Source organism: Microcaecilia unicolor, chromosome 7 (genome assembly GCF_901765095.1).
Source record: "Microcaecilia unicolor chromosome 7, aMicUni1.1, whole genome shotgun sequence".
Lineage (NCBI taxonomy): Eukaryota > Metazoa > Chordata > Amphibia > Gymnophiona > Siphonopidae > Microcaecilia > Microcaecilia unicolor.
The window spans coordinates 119,759,947-119,775,629 of record NC_044037.1 but is presented as its reverse complement, the minus strand read 5'-3'; the positions used below and the strand labels follow the sequence as shown (position 1 = coordinate 119,775,629).

Below are 15,683 nucleotides of genomic sequence, written 5' to 3'. Positions count from 1 at the left end.
TCACATATAATGAACAAAGTGAAGATGACAATGGAAACACAACCAGTCAATATTGATGCTGATAAAACTTTTAATCCAATCAAGGCACTCGACACAGGCCTGTGATTTGGCCACCTGGCCTGCATCAGGAGTCCAATGCGATTGGGGGTACTGTACTCAAATTACCGTCACTTGCTTTTCTTTCACAATCGCTCAACAAGCTCTGAACATTCTAGTTCTATCGGGACGTTCAGAGCTTGTTGAGCTGTCTGCTATCATAAGTCTACAGGAGAAACTGGAAGAAAAATTTATTAGCATTTACATAGAAATGAAACACTTGCCATGGAATTCTGGGAACAAGAGCAGCAAGATTGAACCTATCTAAAAAAAAAAGCAGATGGTCTTTGAAAGTTTACTTTATTTTGAATTCTTAGAAGAAAAACTTGTTCAAAGTAAGAAAAGTTTTCAGTTTCACTCCGTCCTTGAAATGCCATCTTCTCTTACAGGGTATCAGATTGCTCTCCTTGGCTCTGCTGGATCTGCTGCTGCATTTTCTGCAGCATTTCTTGCATGCGGCGCAACTGTAAGGGGAGAAGAATGAACATTCATTATTAATGCAGAGTACACCATGAGGGCATGGTGAGGGGAAACATTTGCCCAGGAACAAATCCCGAGAGTGCAGCACCAGTGTCTGGGTCCTCCCACAAGAATTGTGTTCTGTAAAGGCAGTGCATGTTGACCTGAGAGAATAACAATGTGTCAAGCCATTAACCATCAGAACAGTGGAGTGGAGGAGTGGCCTAGTGGTTAGGGTGGTGGACTTTGGTCCTGGGGAACTGAGGAACTGAATTCAATTCCCACTTCAGGCACAGGCAGCGCCTTGTGACTCTGGGCAAGTCACTTAACCCTTCATTGCCCCATGTAAGCCACACTGAGCCCGCCATGAGTAGGAAAGCACGGGGTACAAATGTAACCAAAAAAAAGAGCAAGATAACCACCACTGACCCTGCACTGACTGGCTCTTTCATGGCTTTTCCTGTTCCCTAGTGAATCAGATTTTTTCCTATATATGCTATGTTGTATAGTCTTTTTTTATGTGTGTTTTAGATTACTGTAATGTACTTTATGTTGGTATTTTAGCAAAATTCTTTTTCAGCTTCAATTTTTTATTTCTGGCAGAATTATATCGTAACACATTGAATGTGAACATTCAATTCACCTCTCAACAGAGTACTGATAGAACTGAAAAATGAGCTTGCAGAGCTATTGTTAGAAATATGTAATTTATCCTTAAAATCGAGCGTGGTACCGGAAGATTGGAGGGTGGCCAATGTAACGCCGATTTTTAAAAAAGGTTTCTGAGGAGATCCGTGAAATTATAGACCGGCGAGTCTGACGTCAGTGCCGGGGAAAATGGTAGAGACTATTATTAAGAACAAAATTACAGAGCATATTCAAAAGCATGGATTAATGAGACAAAGTCAACACGGATTTAGTGAAGGGAAATCTTGCCTCACCAATCTACTACATTTCTTTGAAGGGGTGAACAAACATGTGGATAAAGGGGAGCTGGTTGATATTGTGTATCTGGATTTTCAGAAGGCGTTTGACACAGTACCTCATGAAAGACTCCAGAGGAAATCGGAGAGTCATGAGATAGGAGGTAGTGTTCTATTGTGGATTAAAAACTGGTTAAAAGATAGAAAACAGAGAGTAGGGTTAAATGGTCAGTATTCTCAATGGAGAAGGGTAGTTAGTGAGGTTCCCCAGGGCTCTGTGCTGGGACCGCTGCTTTTTAACATATTTATAAATGATCTAGAGATAGGAGTAACTAGTGAGGTAATTAAATTTGCTGATGACACAAAGTTATTCAAAGTCGTTAAATCATGGGAGGATTGTGAAAAATTACAAGCGGACCTTACGAGACTGGGAGACTGGGCATCTAAATGGCAGATGACGTTTAATGTGAGCAAGTGCAAAGTGATGCATGTGGGAAAGAGGATCCCGAATTATAGTTATGTCATGCAAGGTTCCAAGTTAGGAGTCACAGACCAAGAAAGGGATCTAGGTGTCGTCATTGATGATATGTTGAAACCTTCTGCTCAGTGTGCTGCTGTGGCTAAGAAAGCAAATAGAATATTAGTTATTATTAGGAAAGGAATGGAAAACAAAAATGAGGTTTTTATAATGCCTTTGTATCGCTCCATGGTGCGACCGCACCTCGAATATTGTGTTCAATTCTGGTCGCCACATCTCAAAAAGATATAGTGCAATTAGAAAAGGTGCAGAGAAGGGCGATGAAAATGATAAAGGGGATGGGACGACTTCCCTATGAGGAAAGGCTAAAGCGGCTAGGGCTCTTCAGCTTGGAGAAAAGGTGGGTGAGGGGAGGTATGATAGAGGTCTATAAAATAATGAGTGGAGTTGAATGGGTAGATGTGAAGCGTCTGTTCACGCTTTCCAAAAATACTAGGGGGCATGTGATGAAGCTACAATGTAGTAAATTTAAAATGAATCGGATAAAGTTTTTCTTCACTCAATGTGTAATTAAACTGTGGAATTTTTTTGCCAGAGAATGTGGTAAAGGTGATTAGCTTAGCGGAGTTTTAAAAAGGTTTGGACGGCTTCTTAAAGGAAAAGTCCCTAGACCGTTATTAAATGGACTTGGGGAAAATCCACTATTTCTGGGATAAGCAGTATAAAATGTTTTGTACATTTTTGGGATCTTGCCGGGTATTTGTGACCTGGATTGGCCACTGTTGGAAACAGGATGCTCGGCTTGATGGACCTTTGGTCTTTCCCAGTATGGCAATACTTATGTACTTATGTAACAATAACTTAATAACTATCCAATATACATTCCAGAAACTCAGTCCCCTGCCCTTCCCTTTCTCAGTAAATCTTTCAATTCCCTCCATGTTTCCATTTTGTTTTTTCATCCCCAGTCCAAAGAAAACAAATCCTCCCACTCCTAAGGAAGTGGGGGGGGGGGGGGGGGGGGGGGGGGGGAGAAGGGAAAGTTATTTACATATTATATACTGGTACTTATTGTGTACCTGGGGCAATGGAGGCTCATATACTGGTATTTATTTTATACCTGGAGCAATAGAGGCTTAACTTGCCTGGAGTCACAAGGAACTACAGTGGGACTTGAACCCAGTTTCCCATGATCAAAGTCCACTGTATTAACCACTAGGCTACTCCTCCACTCCAAGCAATAGCAGCAATAAATTATTTCTGTTTACTCCCTCTCCCCCCCTCAAAAAAACTCTCCATAAATGTTAAGTGGGGGGCTTCAAAGATCCCTTTCTAGTGTTTAATTAGTGCCCTAAGTTTGCCATACTTAATCATCTCCCCGGCCTTTTCCAACCAAGCTCCAAGCAAGGGTCTTTCCACCTTTTTCCAGTTTTATGCAACCACCATTCTTGCTACTAACATGTCAGACTCGTGAGTCCTTATGCCGAGTGGCACCTGGAGACGTCCTGGTCCTGACTCGGCAGTTGGGCAACCCTGACACTTCACCTGTGATGACCGCCGTTCCCCAGAGGTTGAGCCCCTAGTGCGGGTGGCCGACAGGGCTTCAGTGAGCAGGGGCCGAGTGGAATGGGAGCCAAAAGGCAGAGAACTGGGGTCTGGATCTGACAGAAGCCCAGAGGGCAATTGGCAGGCAGCCAGCACAGACAGAAGTCAGGAACGCACTAGTCAAAGGCAGGCAGCAGGCACAGAGGGTAGTCAGGAACACACTGGGTTAAAAGGCAGGCAAACGGGGCAAGTACACACAGCGGAGTAAGCAAGGCCTACCAGAGTAGAAGCCGAAGCATGGAGCCCAGGAGGAGATCAGCTGATAAAGTGATGGCATCTGACGTCAGCAGGAACCAGCAGGGTGAAGGGGTGCTGCCATAGGATAGCGAGCAGGAAGAGGAAAAAACCAGGAGGCCAATAGGAGAGGAGCAAGGGAAGACAAAAGGAAAGGAAGACACCGATAGGCCAGGGGAGGAGAAATGAGGAGGAGCCAAGGAAACAGACTGCCGGGGCATCCAAACCCCTGCAGGACAGGAGGCAGGGCAGAGAATCCCAGAGCAAGCCAGGAGCCAGGCAACACGAGAGACACCGCAGCATGAAAGCACCGAATAAGCGCAAGCTCAAGGGAACTGGCAGCATGCGCTGTGCCGGTCAAGAGTGCACGTCGACGGGGCCCCGCGCTGCCCGAGGACGCTGCATGCATTGAGGTAGGGGACATGACAGTACTCCCTCCTTAGGGGCCACCCTCTGCCTCGGTCCGGGCTTCAATGGGTAGCGGTCATGAAATTCTTGAATCAGGTCAGGTGCATGGACATTAGCAGCGGGCTCCCATGAATTGTCTTCCGGGCCAAAATGTTTCCATGATAACAGATAAAACAGTCGTCCCCTCTGAAGTTTAGAATCAAGGACCTCATTTACTTCAAATTCAGGATCTGGGTCCCTGTCCGGGATGATGCTCTTTTTAGGTTCGGGATGCCATTTGGAAGACAAAAATAGTTTTAGTAGAGAAACGTGGAAAGCGTTATGAACTTTGAGAGTAGGAGGTAGCTGTAGGCGATAGGTAATGGCTCCCACCAGAGATCGTACTGCAAAAGGTCCAATATATCGGGGAGCAAATTTGAAGGAAGGCAGATGGAGTTTCAAATATTTGGTACTAAGCCACACCCTTTGTCCAGGTTGGAAAACAGTGGCAGCTTGTCTTTTTCTGTCACGACTGTGACTATATTCCATGTCGACACTCACCTGGCCCCCGGGTGACTGAGCTTTGTGGTTGCTGTGGACTGTTTTTTTCCCTGTTTCTCAGACATCTTCCAGGTTCTATTCCGGTCCTGGCATTCCAGCATTCCAGACTTGCCCTGAGGTTTCTGCTGCCAAGCCTCACCTGTGACCTCATCTGTAATTGCCTTTATTAAGCACCTGGAAACTTGCAGGCTTTGCCTTTGCAACAGAGGTCTTCAGATGTGCGTTCGTCTGGGAGTGTTTGTTGCAGTTCTAGCCCTGCTAGTTCTTGTCCTATGTGTCTTAAGCTTCTGTTTCTTACTGTTTGTATCTAGCTGCTTTGTGAGTCTTTAAGCTTCAGTTCTTTACTGTTTGTATCTAGCTGCTTTGTGAGTCTTTAAAGCTTCAGTTCCTTACTGTTTGTATCTAGCTGCTTTGTGAGTCTTTAAAGCTTCAGTTCCTTACTGTTTGTATCTAGCTGCTTTGTGAGTCTTTAAAGCTTCAGTTCCTTACTGTTTGTATCTAGCTGCTTTGTGAGTCTTTAAGCTTCAGTTCCTTACTGTTTGTATCTAGCTGCTCTGTGTGTCTGCTCTTGCTTCTTTCTTGTTTGTATCATCCTGGAAATCCTAGCTTCTGCCTTACCCTGCTTGGATCTGTCTAGCTCGCTAATCTGGGTTCCAGTCCAGCCAAACCAAGTCCGTTCCAGCGTTTGGTTCCAGTCCAGCCAAGCCAAGTCTGCTCCAGCATTTGGTTCCAGTCCAGCTAAGCCAAGTCCGTTGCAGCGTTTGGTTCCAGTCCAGCCAGGCCAAGTCCACTCTAGCATTTGGTTCCAGTACAGCTAAGCCAAGTCCACTCCAGCATTTGGTTTCAGTCCAGTCAAGCCAAGTCCGCTCCAGCATTTGGTTCCAGTCCAGCCAAGCCAAGTCAGTTCCAGCAGTCTGGGTGGTTTTCCTGCTGTTCCCGGTCTCTGGCAGCAGCCCAAGGGCTCACTACTCTGGAACACCTGCAGTGGCATGACATTTTCAGTCAGCAAAGAGTTTATATCAGTCAGAGGCCTGCTGAAGATGCTGCTGAACCTTATTACAAATGTCCTGGATGTTAGTAAGGGTCCGTTGAAGCAGGGGTGAGCCTTGTACTGCCGAAATAGGAAGGGGTAGTCTAGGGTGGCATCCATATACAGTAAAAAATGGCGAAATGCCTGAGGCAGAGTGAAGGCTGTTGTTGTAAGCAAATTCCACGCAGGGGAGAAATGTGGACCATTTATCTTGACAGTTATTCGTGTACATCTGTAAAAAGGCTTTGAGGGTTTGATTGACCCGCTCTACAAGTGCATTGGTCTGTGGGTGGTACGCAGAAGAGAAGTGGGTGGTAATCTTGAAAGCAGAACATAAGGCTCACAAGAACTTGGAGGTGAATTGGGAACCCCAGTCACTTATGAGTCATAGAGGAAGTCCGTGTAGGTGGAAAATGTGTCAGATAAAAGCTTTAGCAAGGCTTACAGCAGAAGGGAGAGACGGCATAGGGATGAAATGAGCCATTCGGGGAAATTGGTCAGCCACTACCCAAATGACCATGTGGCCTTGGGAAGGAGGTAGATCAGTGACAAAGTCAATTGAGACCTCCTGCATGGGGACTGTGGGACAGGTAGTGGACGCAGAAGCCCCCAAGGTTTACCTGGCAAAGACTTGTTTTGGGCGCAAGTAGGACAGGTTGATACAAAGTGTAAAATATCTTGGACCATGTGTGGCCACTTGTAGTATTGAGAAATTAGGTTAAGAGTTTTATGGAATCCAGGATGCCCAGCAAAGGTAGAAGAGTATCCCCACTGGAGCACTTTCTTCCTGGACCGAGGTGGAACAGAGGTTCTAGTGGCGGTAATACAGGCAAGATTCAACATCGGGTAGGGTTCCTCGGGTTCCTCAGGAGCGTCGAAGGCCCTAGAGAGAGCATCCGTTAGTATATTCTTTTCAGCTGGCTGAAATACTAGGCAGAAGTTGAAGCAGGCAAAGAAGAGTGACCAGCGAACCTGCCGAAGGTTCAGTCTCTTTGCATCTTGGAGGTACAGAAGATTCTTATGGTCCGTAATCACAGTGATGGGATGCAGGGCCCCCTCCAGACGATGTCACCATTCTTGAAGAGCCAACAAGGGCCAGTAGCTCACGGTCTCCAATCATATAATTACACTCAGCCGGGGAAAATGTTTTCGAAAAAAAGAAACAAGGATGTCGTTTGCCTAGATTGGAGTCTTGAGACAGGATAGCCCCGGCTCCTAGTGAAGAAGCGTCCACTTCCAGGACAAACGGTTTAGTTATATTTATTTATTTATTTATTGCATTTGTATCCCACATTCCCCCACCTATTTGCAGGCTTGATGTGGCTTACATAGATTTATTGACATTGTCATATCAGGATATCAGATACAGTTAGTAGTGTGTAGTGATCTAGAAGGGAAGAGAAGAAGAAAGGGGGGAGTGAATTGGATAGCTGTGTAAGGTAAGCTTTCATAGTTGAGAGGGTTGGTGGGGTGAGTTAATGAGGTTGTGGGTGCTCATTGTAGGCCTTGTTGAAGAGGAATGTTTTCAGCAATTTTTGAAAGATGGTTGTTTCGTTGATTGCTTTCAAGTCTGTGGGTAGTGCATTCCATAACTGCGTGCTCATATATGAGAAGGTAGTGGCATGCATCAGTTTGTACTTCAGTCCTTTGCAGCTGGGATATCGGGACACCGAAGCACCGGAGCTGTCAGGAAGGCTTGTTTCAAGGAGAAGGCCTTGCGAGCCTTGGGTGCCCAGCTCTTGATGTCGGTGCCCTTCCTAGTGAAGGCGGTCAGAGGTGCCATGATGATAGAATATTGATTGATGAATTCTCGGTAATAGTTGGCAAACCCTAAAAAATGCTGTAAAGTGCTGAGTCCTTGTGGTACGGGCCAATCTTGGATGGCCCGGAGCTTAGTGGAATCCATCCAGAGACCCTCAGAGGAAATGATATATCCCAGAAATGAAATGGCACGCTGGTGAAAAGAGCACTTCTCCAGCTTGGCGAGCAAATGGTTGTCCCGAAGACGCTGGAGGACCGTGCAAATGTGATGAAGGTGTTCCTGGACGGAGGCCGAGAAGACTAGGATATCATCCAGGTAGACGACAGATGAGTAGAGAAGGTCTTGAAAGATAAAGTTAATGAACTGTTGAAAAACTGCAGGAGCATTACAAAGGCCAAATGGCATTACCAGGTACTCAAAGTGTCCCTCATAGGTGTTGAAGGCAGTTTTCCATTTGTCCCCTGGACAAATTCGAATCAGATTGTACACTCCCCAGAGATCCAGTTTGGTGAAAATAGATTCCCCCCGTAGTCGGTCGAACAGCTCCGGAATCAGGGGAAGAGGGTCCTGGTTTTTAATGGTTACCTCATTTAATCCCCTATAGTCAATACAGGGCCGGAGAGAGCCATCTTTCTTGGTCATGAAGAAGAAATCTGTCCCCACCGGGGAGGAGGATGGCCCAATGAAGCCTTTTTGAAGATTTTCTTATACGTAGGCTCGCATCGCCTTAGACTCTTGCCTAGAGAGGGTGTAAAGTCGGCCCCGAGGAGGCATCTTCCCTGGAATTAACTCGTTAGGGCAATAAAAGTGCAGTGAGGAGGCAAGAACTCAACAAACTCACATATCAAGAAGACAGACAACTGATAGAAATTACCACCACTCCGAACTCAACTGAACACCACCAACTAATACATATAGGCTACATCAATGCCAGATCGGCAGTTAATAAAACCACAATTATAACCGATTGGATTACCGATGAACATCATCTACTTATTAGCGAAACTTGGATCCATAACTCCAAAGATCCAATAACCTTAGAGCTCTGTCCTCCAGGATACAAAATTGCCCACTGGACAAGAGATGGAAAAAGAGGAGGAGGCATAGCAATAATTTACAAATCTCAATTCACAGTCACAACAACAGCAGAATCTATGCATCCCCAACTTGAAATTGCCTCAGTCAGAATCAACCACCCCAAACTACGTGATCACCTAAACCTAATCCTATTTTACAGACCACTGGGCAATTGGCAAGACTCACAAACACACTTTATGGATTTCATATTGAATACTTGCGTTTCCATCCAGGACCTTCTCATAGCAGGAGACATCAATCTTCATCTTGAAGATATTACATCAAGTAATGTACGTGAATGCAAGGAATTCCTCCAACTATGGGAGCTTCACTGGCCAAACATGCAACCCACCCATAACAAAGGACACACATTAGATATTATCACCCACAAATTCTCATCAGAACCTAATTTCACACTTATAGATACAAAATGGACAGCCACGCCATGGTCCGATCACTACAAAGCAAACCTCTCACTCCGCTGGAGAACAAAAAAGCCACAACAAAAACAAGAGCAAAAAACCTACACTATGAAAGGCAAAATAGACCCACCAACATTCTGACAGCAATTCTATACCGACAAATGGACAACACCTACAGATTCACCCCAATTTCTCCAAGAATGGGACAACAGATGCAGAACAGTACTAGACAATATAGCACCACTTCAAACCAGAACCTCACACAGAAAAAACTCAATACCATGGTTTAATGAAGAATTGAAAGAACTAAAAACACAGGTCAGAAGATTAGAAAGAGCATGGAGCAAGAAAAAAGACGAACACACACTTAAAGACTGGAAACAACTACAAAGAAAATACAAATACAATATCAGTCAAACTAAAAGAACGTACTACAAAACCAAAATAGGACCAAACTACAAGGACACACACAAACTCTTCTCACTCGTAAATAAACTCCTAAACACTACACCAGTTACCACTAACAACATAGACACACCATCCACAACCAATCTAGCGAACTACTTCAATGAAAAAATTATAAAGCTCCGACTCAAGATGCCTACCAACACCACTGAGTACACAAGCATCCTTGAATGTCTTGATCCAAAACCTGGGGAATGCCCAGCAGATCGATCATGGACCAACTTTGACACAATATTGTCAGATGCAATCTCACATTGGCTCAGAAAATATGCCAAGTCACAATGCAAATTAGATATTTGCCCCACTAGCCTAATAAGATCCGCCCCCAAACAATTCAAAAATGACCTCATGAATCACATAAAGCACAGGCTTCAAAATGGTCTCTTCCCCACGGAGAAAGGAAATATCCTACTTACCCCGCTGCCGAAAGATGCTATGAAAAGCACAATGGACCTAACCAATTATCGCCCAGTAGCATCCATTCCACTAATAACCAAACTCATGGAGGGCATAGTGACAAAACAACTCACTGAATACCTAAATAAACACTCAATTTTGCATGAGTCTCAATCAGGATTTCGGTCAAACCACAGTACCGAAACTGTACTAGTATCCGCAATGAACTCATTCAAACAAGCAATTGCAACTGGTAACAACATACTCCTCCTACAATTCGACATGTCCAGCGCCTTCGACATGGTCAATCATGGAATACTATTACATATACTAGAATACTTCGGAGTAGGAGGCACAGTTCTCAAATGGTTCAAAGGATTCCTGACCACAAGATCTTACCAAGTAACAACGAATGAGGACACATCACCCCCATGGATACCCGATTATGGAGTTCCCCAAGGATCCCCCCTCTCACCAACTCTCTTCAACCTAGTGATGATACCTTTAGCCAAACTTCTAGCCAATCAAAACCTCAATCCCTACATATACGCAGACGATGTCACGATCTACATCCCGTTCAAACATGATCTACACAAAATCACCAACGAGATCAACCAGAGCCTCCAAATCATGCACTCATGGGCGGATGCATTTCAGCTAAAACTGAACGCAGAAAAAACGCAATGTCTTGTACTCACCTCACAACACAACAAAAATAAATACTCCACCATAACTACACCATACTGCTCTCTCCCTGTCGCACAAAATCTGAAAATTCTTGGAGTTACCATTGATCGAAACCTAACACTTGACGATCACGTGAAGAACACAACGAAAAAAATGTTCCACTCCATGTGGAAACTCAAAAGAGTAAAACATTTCTTCCAGAGATATATCTTCCGCACCCTGGTACAGTCAATGGTAATAAGTCATCTGGACTACTGCAATGCACTATACGCTGGCTGCAAAGAACAGTATCAAAAAACTCCAAACAGCCTAGAATACCGCCACCAGACTCATATTTGGAAAAACTAAATATGAAAATGCAATACCCCTAAGAGAGAAACTCCACTGGTTCCCACTTAAGGAATGCATTACATTCAAGATCTGCACAATTGTACACAAAACCATTCATGCAGATGCCCCAATCTACATGCTAAACCTTGTGGACTTGCCTCCCAGAAACGCCATAAGATCATCACGCAAATTTCTCAATCTGCACTTCCCCAGCTGTAAAGGACTAAAATACAAGCTGATACACGCCACCACCTTCTCGTACATGAGCACGCAGTTGTGGAATGCATTACCCATATCTCTGAAAGCTATTGCCGAAATAACTAACTTCCGCAAATCATTGAAGACACACCTCTTCAACAAGGCCTACAAAGAGAACCCATATCCTCACAAACCACCTCACCAATCCACCCAATTATTAAAGTCCACCTTCTATACCATCCTCCATAACACCTTCCTTCTCTCTTCCCTTACTTATTCTTTGTACATTCTTTGTACATTACTAATTGTATCTGATATCATGTAATGACTATGTCATAACAAAACTCTGTAAGCCACATTGAGCCTGCAAATAGGTGGGAAAATGTGGGATACAAATGCAATAAATAAATAAATAAATAAAAAATAAGCAGTTAGCCTCTTCAGCGTCAAAGACATCCTGAAAGTCCATGTATTCTGTAGGCCAAGAAGCATCGCAGGGAGCAAGGAAGGTAGAGGACATCACAACACTCCTAGTGGGAGATGCCACCGAAGTGAGGCAAGTAGAAAAACAGTTGGCCCCCCCATCTGGATGTATTACTAATGGTCCAGTTGATGCTTGGGGAGTGCTGGCGTAACCAGGATAAGCCCAAAAGAATGGGATGGATGGCCTGGGGACGTACTCGGAACTGGATCTCTTTACATCAGCAAAGGGGGTGAAACTTGGGTGATGGAAAAAGGAAGAGTTAATCCTTGAATGGAGGTCACCTGCAGAGTGGGTCTGCAGGAAATGGCCAAAGCCCCCAATTGAGACAGGAGTCGGGTGCCAATAAAATTTCCCCCTGCTCCAGTGTCAATCAAAGTGATAATGTTGAGTTGGAGATGATTCCAGAGCAGAGAGACGGGTACAGAAATCAGGTTATCCGGAAGAGATGAATATCGACCAGGGCTACCCTCTTCAGAGGCCCTGGGTCTAGGCATTTCCCGACTTGTTAGGACACTGTCTTAGAAAGTGACCAGCCTGCCCACAGTAAAGACATAATTGGTTATCATGGCGATGAGTCCTCTCCTTCTCCGAAAGGCAGTGATGCCCGATCACCATTGGTTCTTCAGTGGGACCACAAGTAGAGCTAGTGCTTCTTCTGGGAGAGGAAGATTGGGACACCGAAGGAGGTGGTTTCAGAAACCGGCGTTGACCTAGACGCTCCTGAGTTCTTTCCTGGAACCGTACATCAGTATGGATACAGAGGGTGGCCGGAAGTTCCCTGCCGGCCAATTCATTCTTAATCTGGTCAGTCAGACCTTTCCAAAAGATGGCCGTCAGTGCCTCCTGGTTCCATCTTACCTCTGAAGTCAGAGTTCGGGAACGTACCGCATAGACCCCACGGAGAGATTGCTCTGTTGAATCCATAAGAGTTCTGCCACAGAGAAGGAGGGGCGTCCCGGAATGTCAAACACCAATCTGAAGCGGTGGAGGAATTCTGAGAGGTCAGACAGCAGGGGGTCCTGCTGTTCCCAAACGGGCGAGGCCCAAGTCAGGGTGGACCCCGACAGTAGGGAAATAATATAAGTGATCTTCAGCCTACCCGAGGAAAAGACTGCTGGCTGCATCTCAAATTGTTACGTCTGTGGCCGTGACCACCCTCAGACTTACCCTGTTTCTGGGAGTCAGTGGCTGTGCTGGCTTCTGCTTGTCTCTGTGTCTGTCTCTGTCTTAGTTTCTCTCTGGCTCTGTGTGCTGATTGCCCTACTGAACCTCACCTGTGTGGGCTATGCCTTTTCCAAGATGGCTGCCGCTGACTCCTCTATGCCAGTATCCAAGATGGCTCCCACTGGGCTGACTTCTCTGTGTGTCAAGCCTCTGTTTGGATGCAAGGTGATTGCTGCAGCTATGCCTCTGGTGTGGAAGGGCTTTATTAATCACTTAGAGACTACAGCCCTGGCCTTTGCATTTCATCTAGGGCCCTGGTGTATAGAGTGCTCTGTACACTGTTTCAGTGTTTGCTCTGTGTGAGTTTCTATGTTTGACTAGATAGCTTAGGCACCGTGTGGCTTGTTAGCCTGTGTATAGCTTTGCTAGTGCTCTGTGTTTGTTTAGACTAGCCAGCTTAGGCACCGTGTGGCTTGTTAGCCTGTGTATAGCTTTGCTAGTGCTCTGTGTATGTTTCTTGTGTAGGACTGGTTTGCCTGGGTATAGCGTTTCTATTAGCCTAGGTACAGTTTACTAGTCATTGTGTTTAAACCTGCCGACTGCCAGAACCCGGACAGTCCCTGCCTGTCGGCCTTGCCTGCACCTAGGTGCCAGGGGGCACTCCTGGATCTTCATTCCTGCTGTTCCTGCTTGCAAGTTCCAGTTCTGGGTTTTCCTGTAAGTCCTACCGGCTGCCAGAACCTGAGGGCTCAACCCTCGGGGAAAGGTGGTCAAGCGTAGGTGAAGCCTAGGGCCAATGTGTTCCAGTCCAGCGGGTTTCACTCCTGTATGTTCCAGTCCTGTGGGGCCCTCCAGTGTGTTCCAGTCCAGCGGGCTCCACTCCAGTGCGCACCCGTCCGGTGCGTTCCAGTTCCGTGTATTCCGGTGTAGAACTCCAGTCCGGGGTTCCGGTCCAGTTTTGTCTCATCTCTACCTTGGAGGTGATCTTGCCTGCCACTGCCGCTCCACGGTAGTGGCCCATGGGCTCACGAACCCAGTGCTCCCGGGGAAGAAGCCTGACAGTATGCCAAGGTCCTCGAGCACGCGACACAAATAACATCAAAATTTGATTAAGGAATCTGCAACAAGCTGAGGGGGTACCATCAAAGTGAGGGGGTTCTGGCAACTGCAGACCCAGTGTGGGTGGTGCCGGTCCAGCCTGTTTGGCAGGGTTCTGCCACCGAGACTGAAGAGTAGTCAATTGTGAACAAACGTCCTGCAGGACTCCAGACAAGCAATTAATCTGGGCTTCCTGTTGTTGCAAGACTTGAGCCAGGTCAGGTTTGTCCGATGAACTCATGGCTTCGGCTTACTGTCAGACTCGTGAGTCCTTATGCCGAGTAGCTCCTGGAGAAGTCCTGGTCCTGACTCAGTGGTCGGGCAACCCTGATACTTCACCTGCGATGACCAACGTTCTCCAGAGGTTGAGCCCCTAGGTGCGGGGGTGGAGGGGGGAGTGGCAGCGGCGACCTTAGGGGGGGCCCAGGGGAGGCCTTGTCCCGGGCCCGGCCCAGTCTCTCAGCAGCCCCGTTACTTCCAAAAGGATTTATGCAAAACAACACTGGAAGGGTTTAACATTTCTTCCAGCAACAAAGTTTTAGTTTATGACAATTCATACACTTCTCATAGGTTTGAACCACCGTTTCCAGGATGCTTTCTAGAGCTCCTTAGTGAACCTCTCACTGTTCAGATATTCTCACTAACCTGATCCCAGTCACAGGCTATGACTGCTAGGAATAGTCTCTGCAAACTCCACTCAACTGAACTGAAGTTCTGAGGGGGATCCAAGATGGCTGCACATACCTGATGTGTATTATGTCTCTCCTTGTTCCTGGTAGTGATTACCTTGTACTATGCTGAAGCGAAGGGAAAGGTCCACCACTGGGGCCTCTCAGCAGTCAAATCTTCCAGTTGTCCACTCCATGGATAGCTTTGTGCAGAGAACCGGGATTCTTACACTGTCGGAGGGCAGCCCGCTGGAATCACATGGGGTAAGTGGTGACTCCATGGCATTCCCTGAGCTAGAAGTCACCCTTAGCCCTGACTTAAGAGCTCCTTCCCTGCAGCTATGAGAATCACCAACTCAGCTTTCAGGAAGTATTGCAGAGACTGTGCAATGAAGGCACTGAGTCAACCAAAGGATGAGCTGGAAACCCCACAGACATTGGCTTTGGTTTCCACCTCAGGAGAGTCAGAGGTTGTGGGGAGTGAGTGGGAAGGCATTCCTTTTACAATGGAACAGGTACCTGCTTCACAAATTCCTGCTTTTTTGTTTGCAAAGCCAACTGAGGTGACCTTGGACAGCTTGTGGGCTTTAATAGTGGACCTAGGTAAAGCCTTGTGTCCCCAGGTTCAAAAACTGGGCAAAGATTAGTTTTGTTTAAAGGGAAACTGAAGGAAATTGATTCTGAACCAAGACTCTAAATGTGTGGGTTGATAAACAGGAGAAAGATTTGGTTAACATCCAGAATGTTCAAACTATGATTATCAAGGATGTGATTACCTTGAGATGAATGGCGGAATCGTTTGAGAACACTATTAGAAGTAACAACCTTCACTCCCTGAATTTTCCTAAGGCTTTTGCTATTACCCCTAGGGATATGCTTAGACGATATATCAAGAAGAATTTAGGGGTTGCCTAGGAAAATATCCCACTTTTCTGTCAAGTGTATTACCTACCATTTAAAACTCTGGATGTTTAGCAAAATTTGGATCAGAATATTCCACCTTTGGACATAGGAGCCAGCTTTTCAAAATGATTGGGGGTGCTGAAATTTTTTTTTTTAGGTGGTGCATTCCCCCCTCCCTCTCCTCTGAGTTCCAGGCCCCCCTCCCTCTCCTCTAAGTTCCAGGCCCAGCCCCTCTCCTCCGAGTTCCAGGCCCCCC

At 46.0% G+C, this 15,683-nt stretch overlaps 1 protein-coding gene across 1 annotated transcript in view; it reads right to left on the bottom strand.

The window, feature by feature from the left end:
- Positions 1-379: 379 nt before the first annotated feature.
- Positions 380-15,683, bottom strand: part of LOC115473918 (septin-4-like) — a 134,340-nt gene continuing 119,036 nt past the window's right edge. The window contains exon 12 of the mRNA XM_030209123.1: positions 380-560. Coding sequence (XP_030064983.1) covers positions 480-560 — 81 coding nt within the window. The 3' untranslated portion in view covers positions 380-479. The remainder of the gene's footprint in view (positions 561-15,683) is intronic.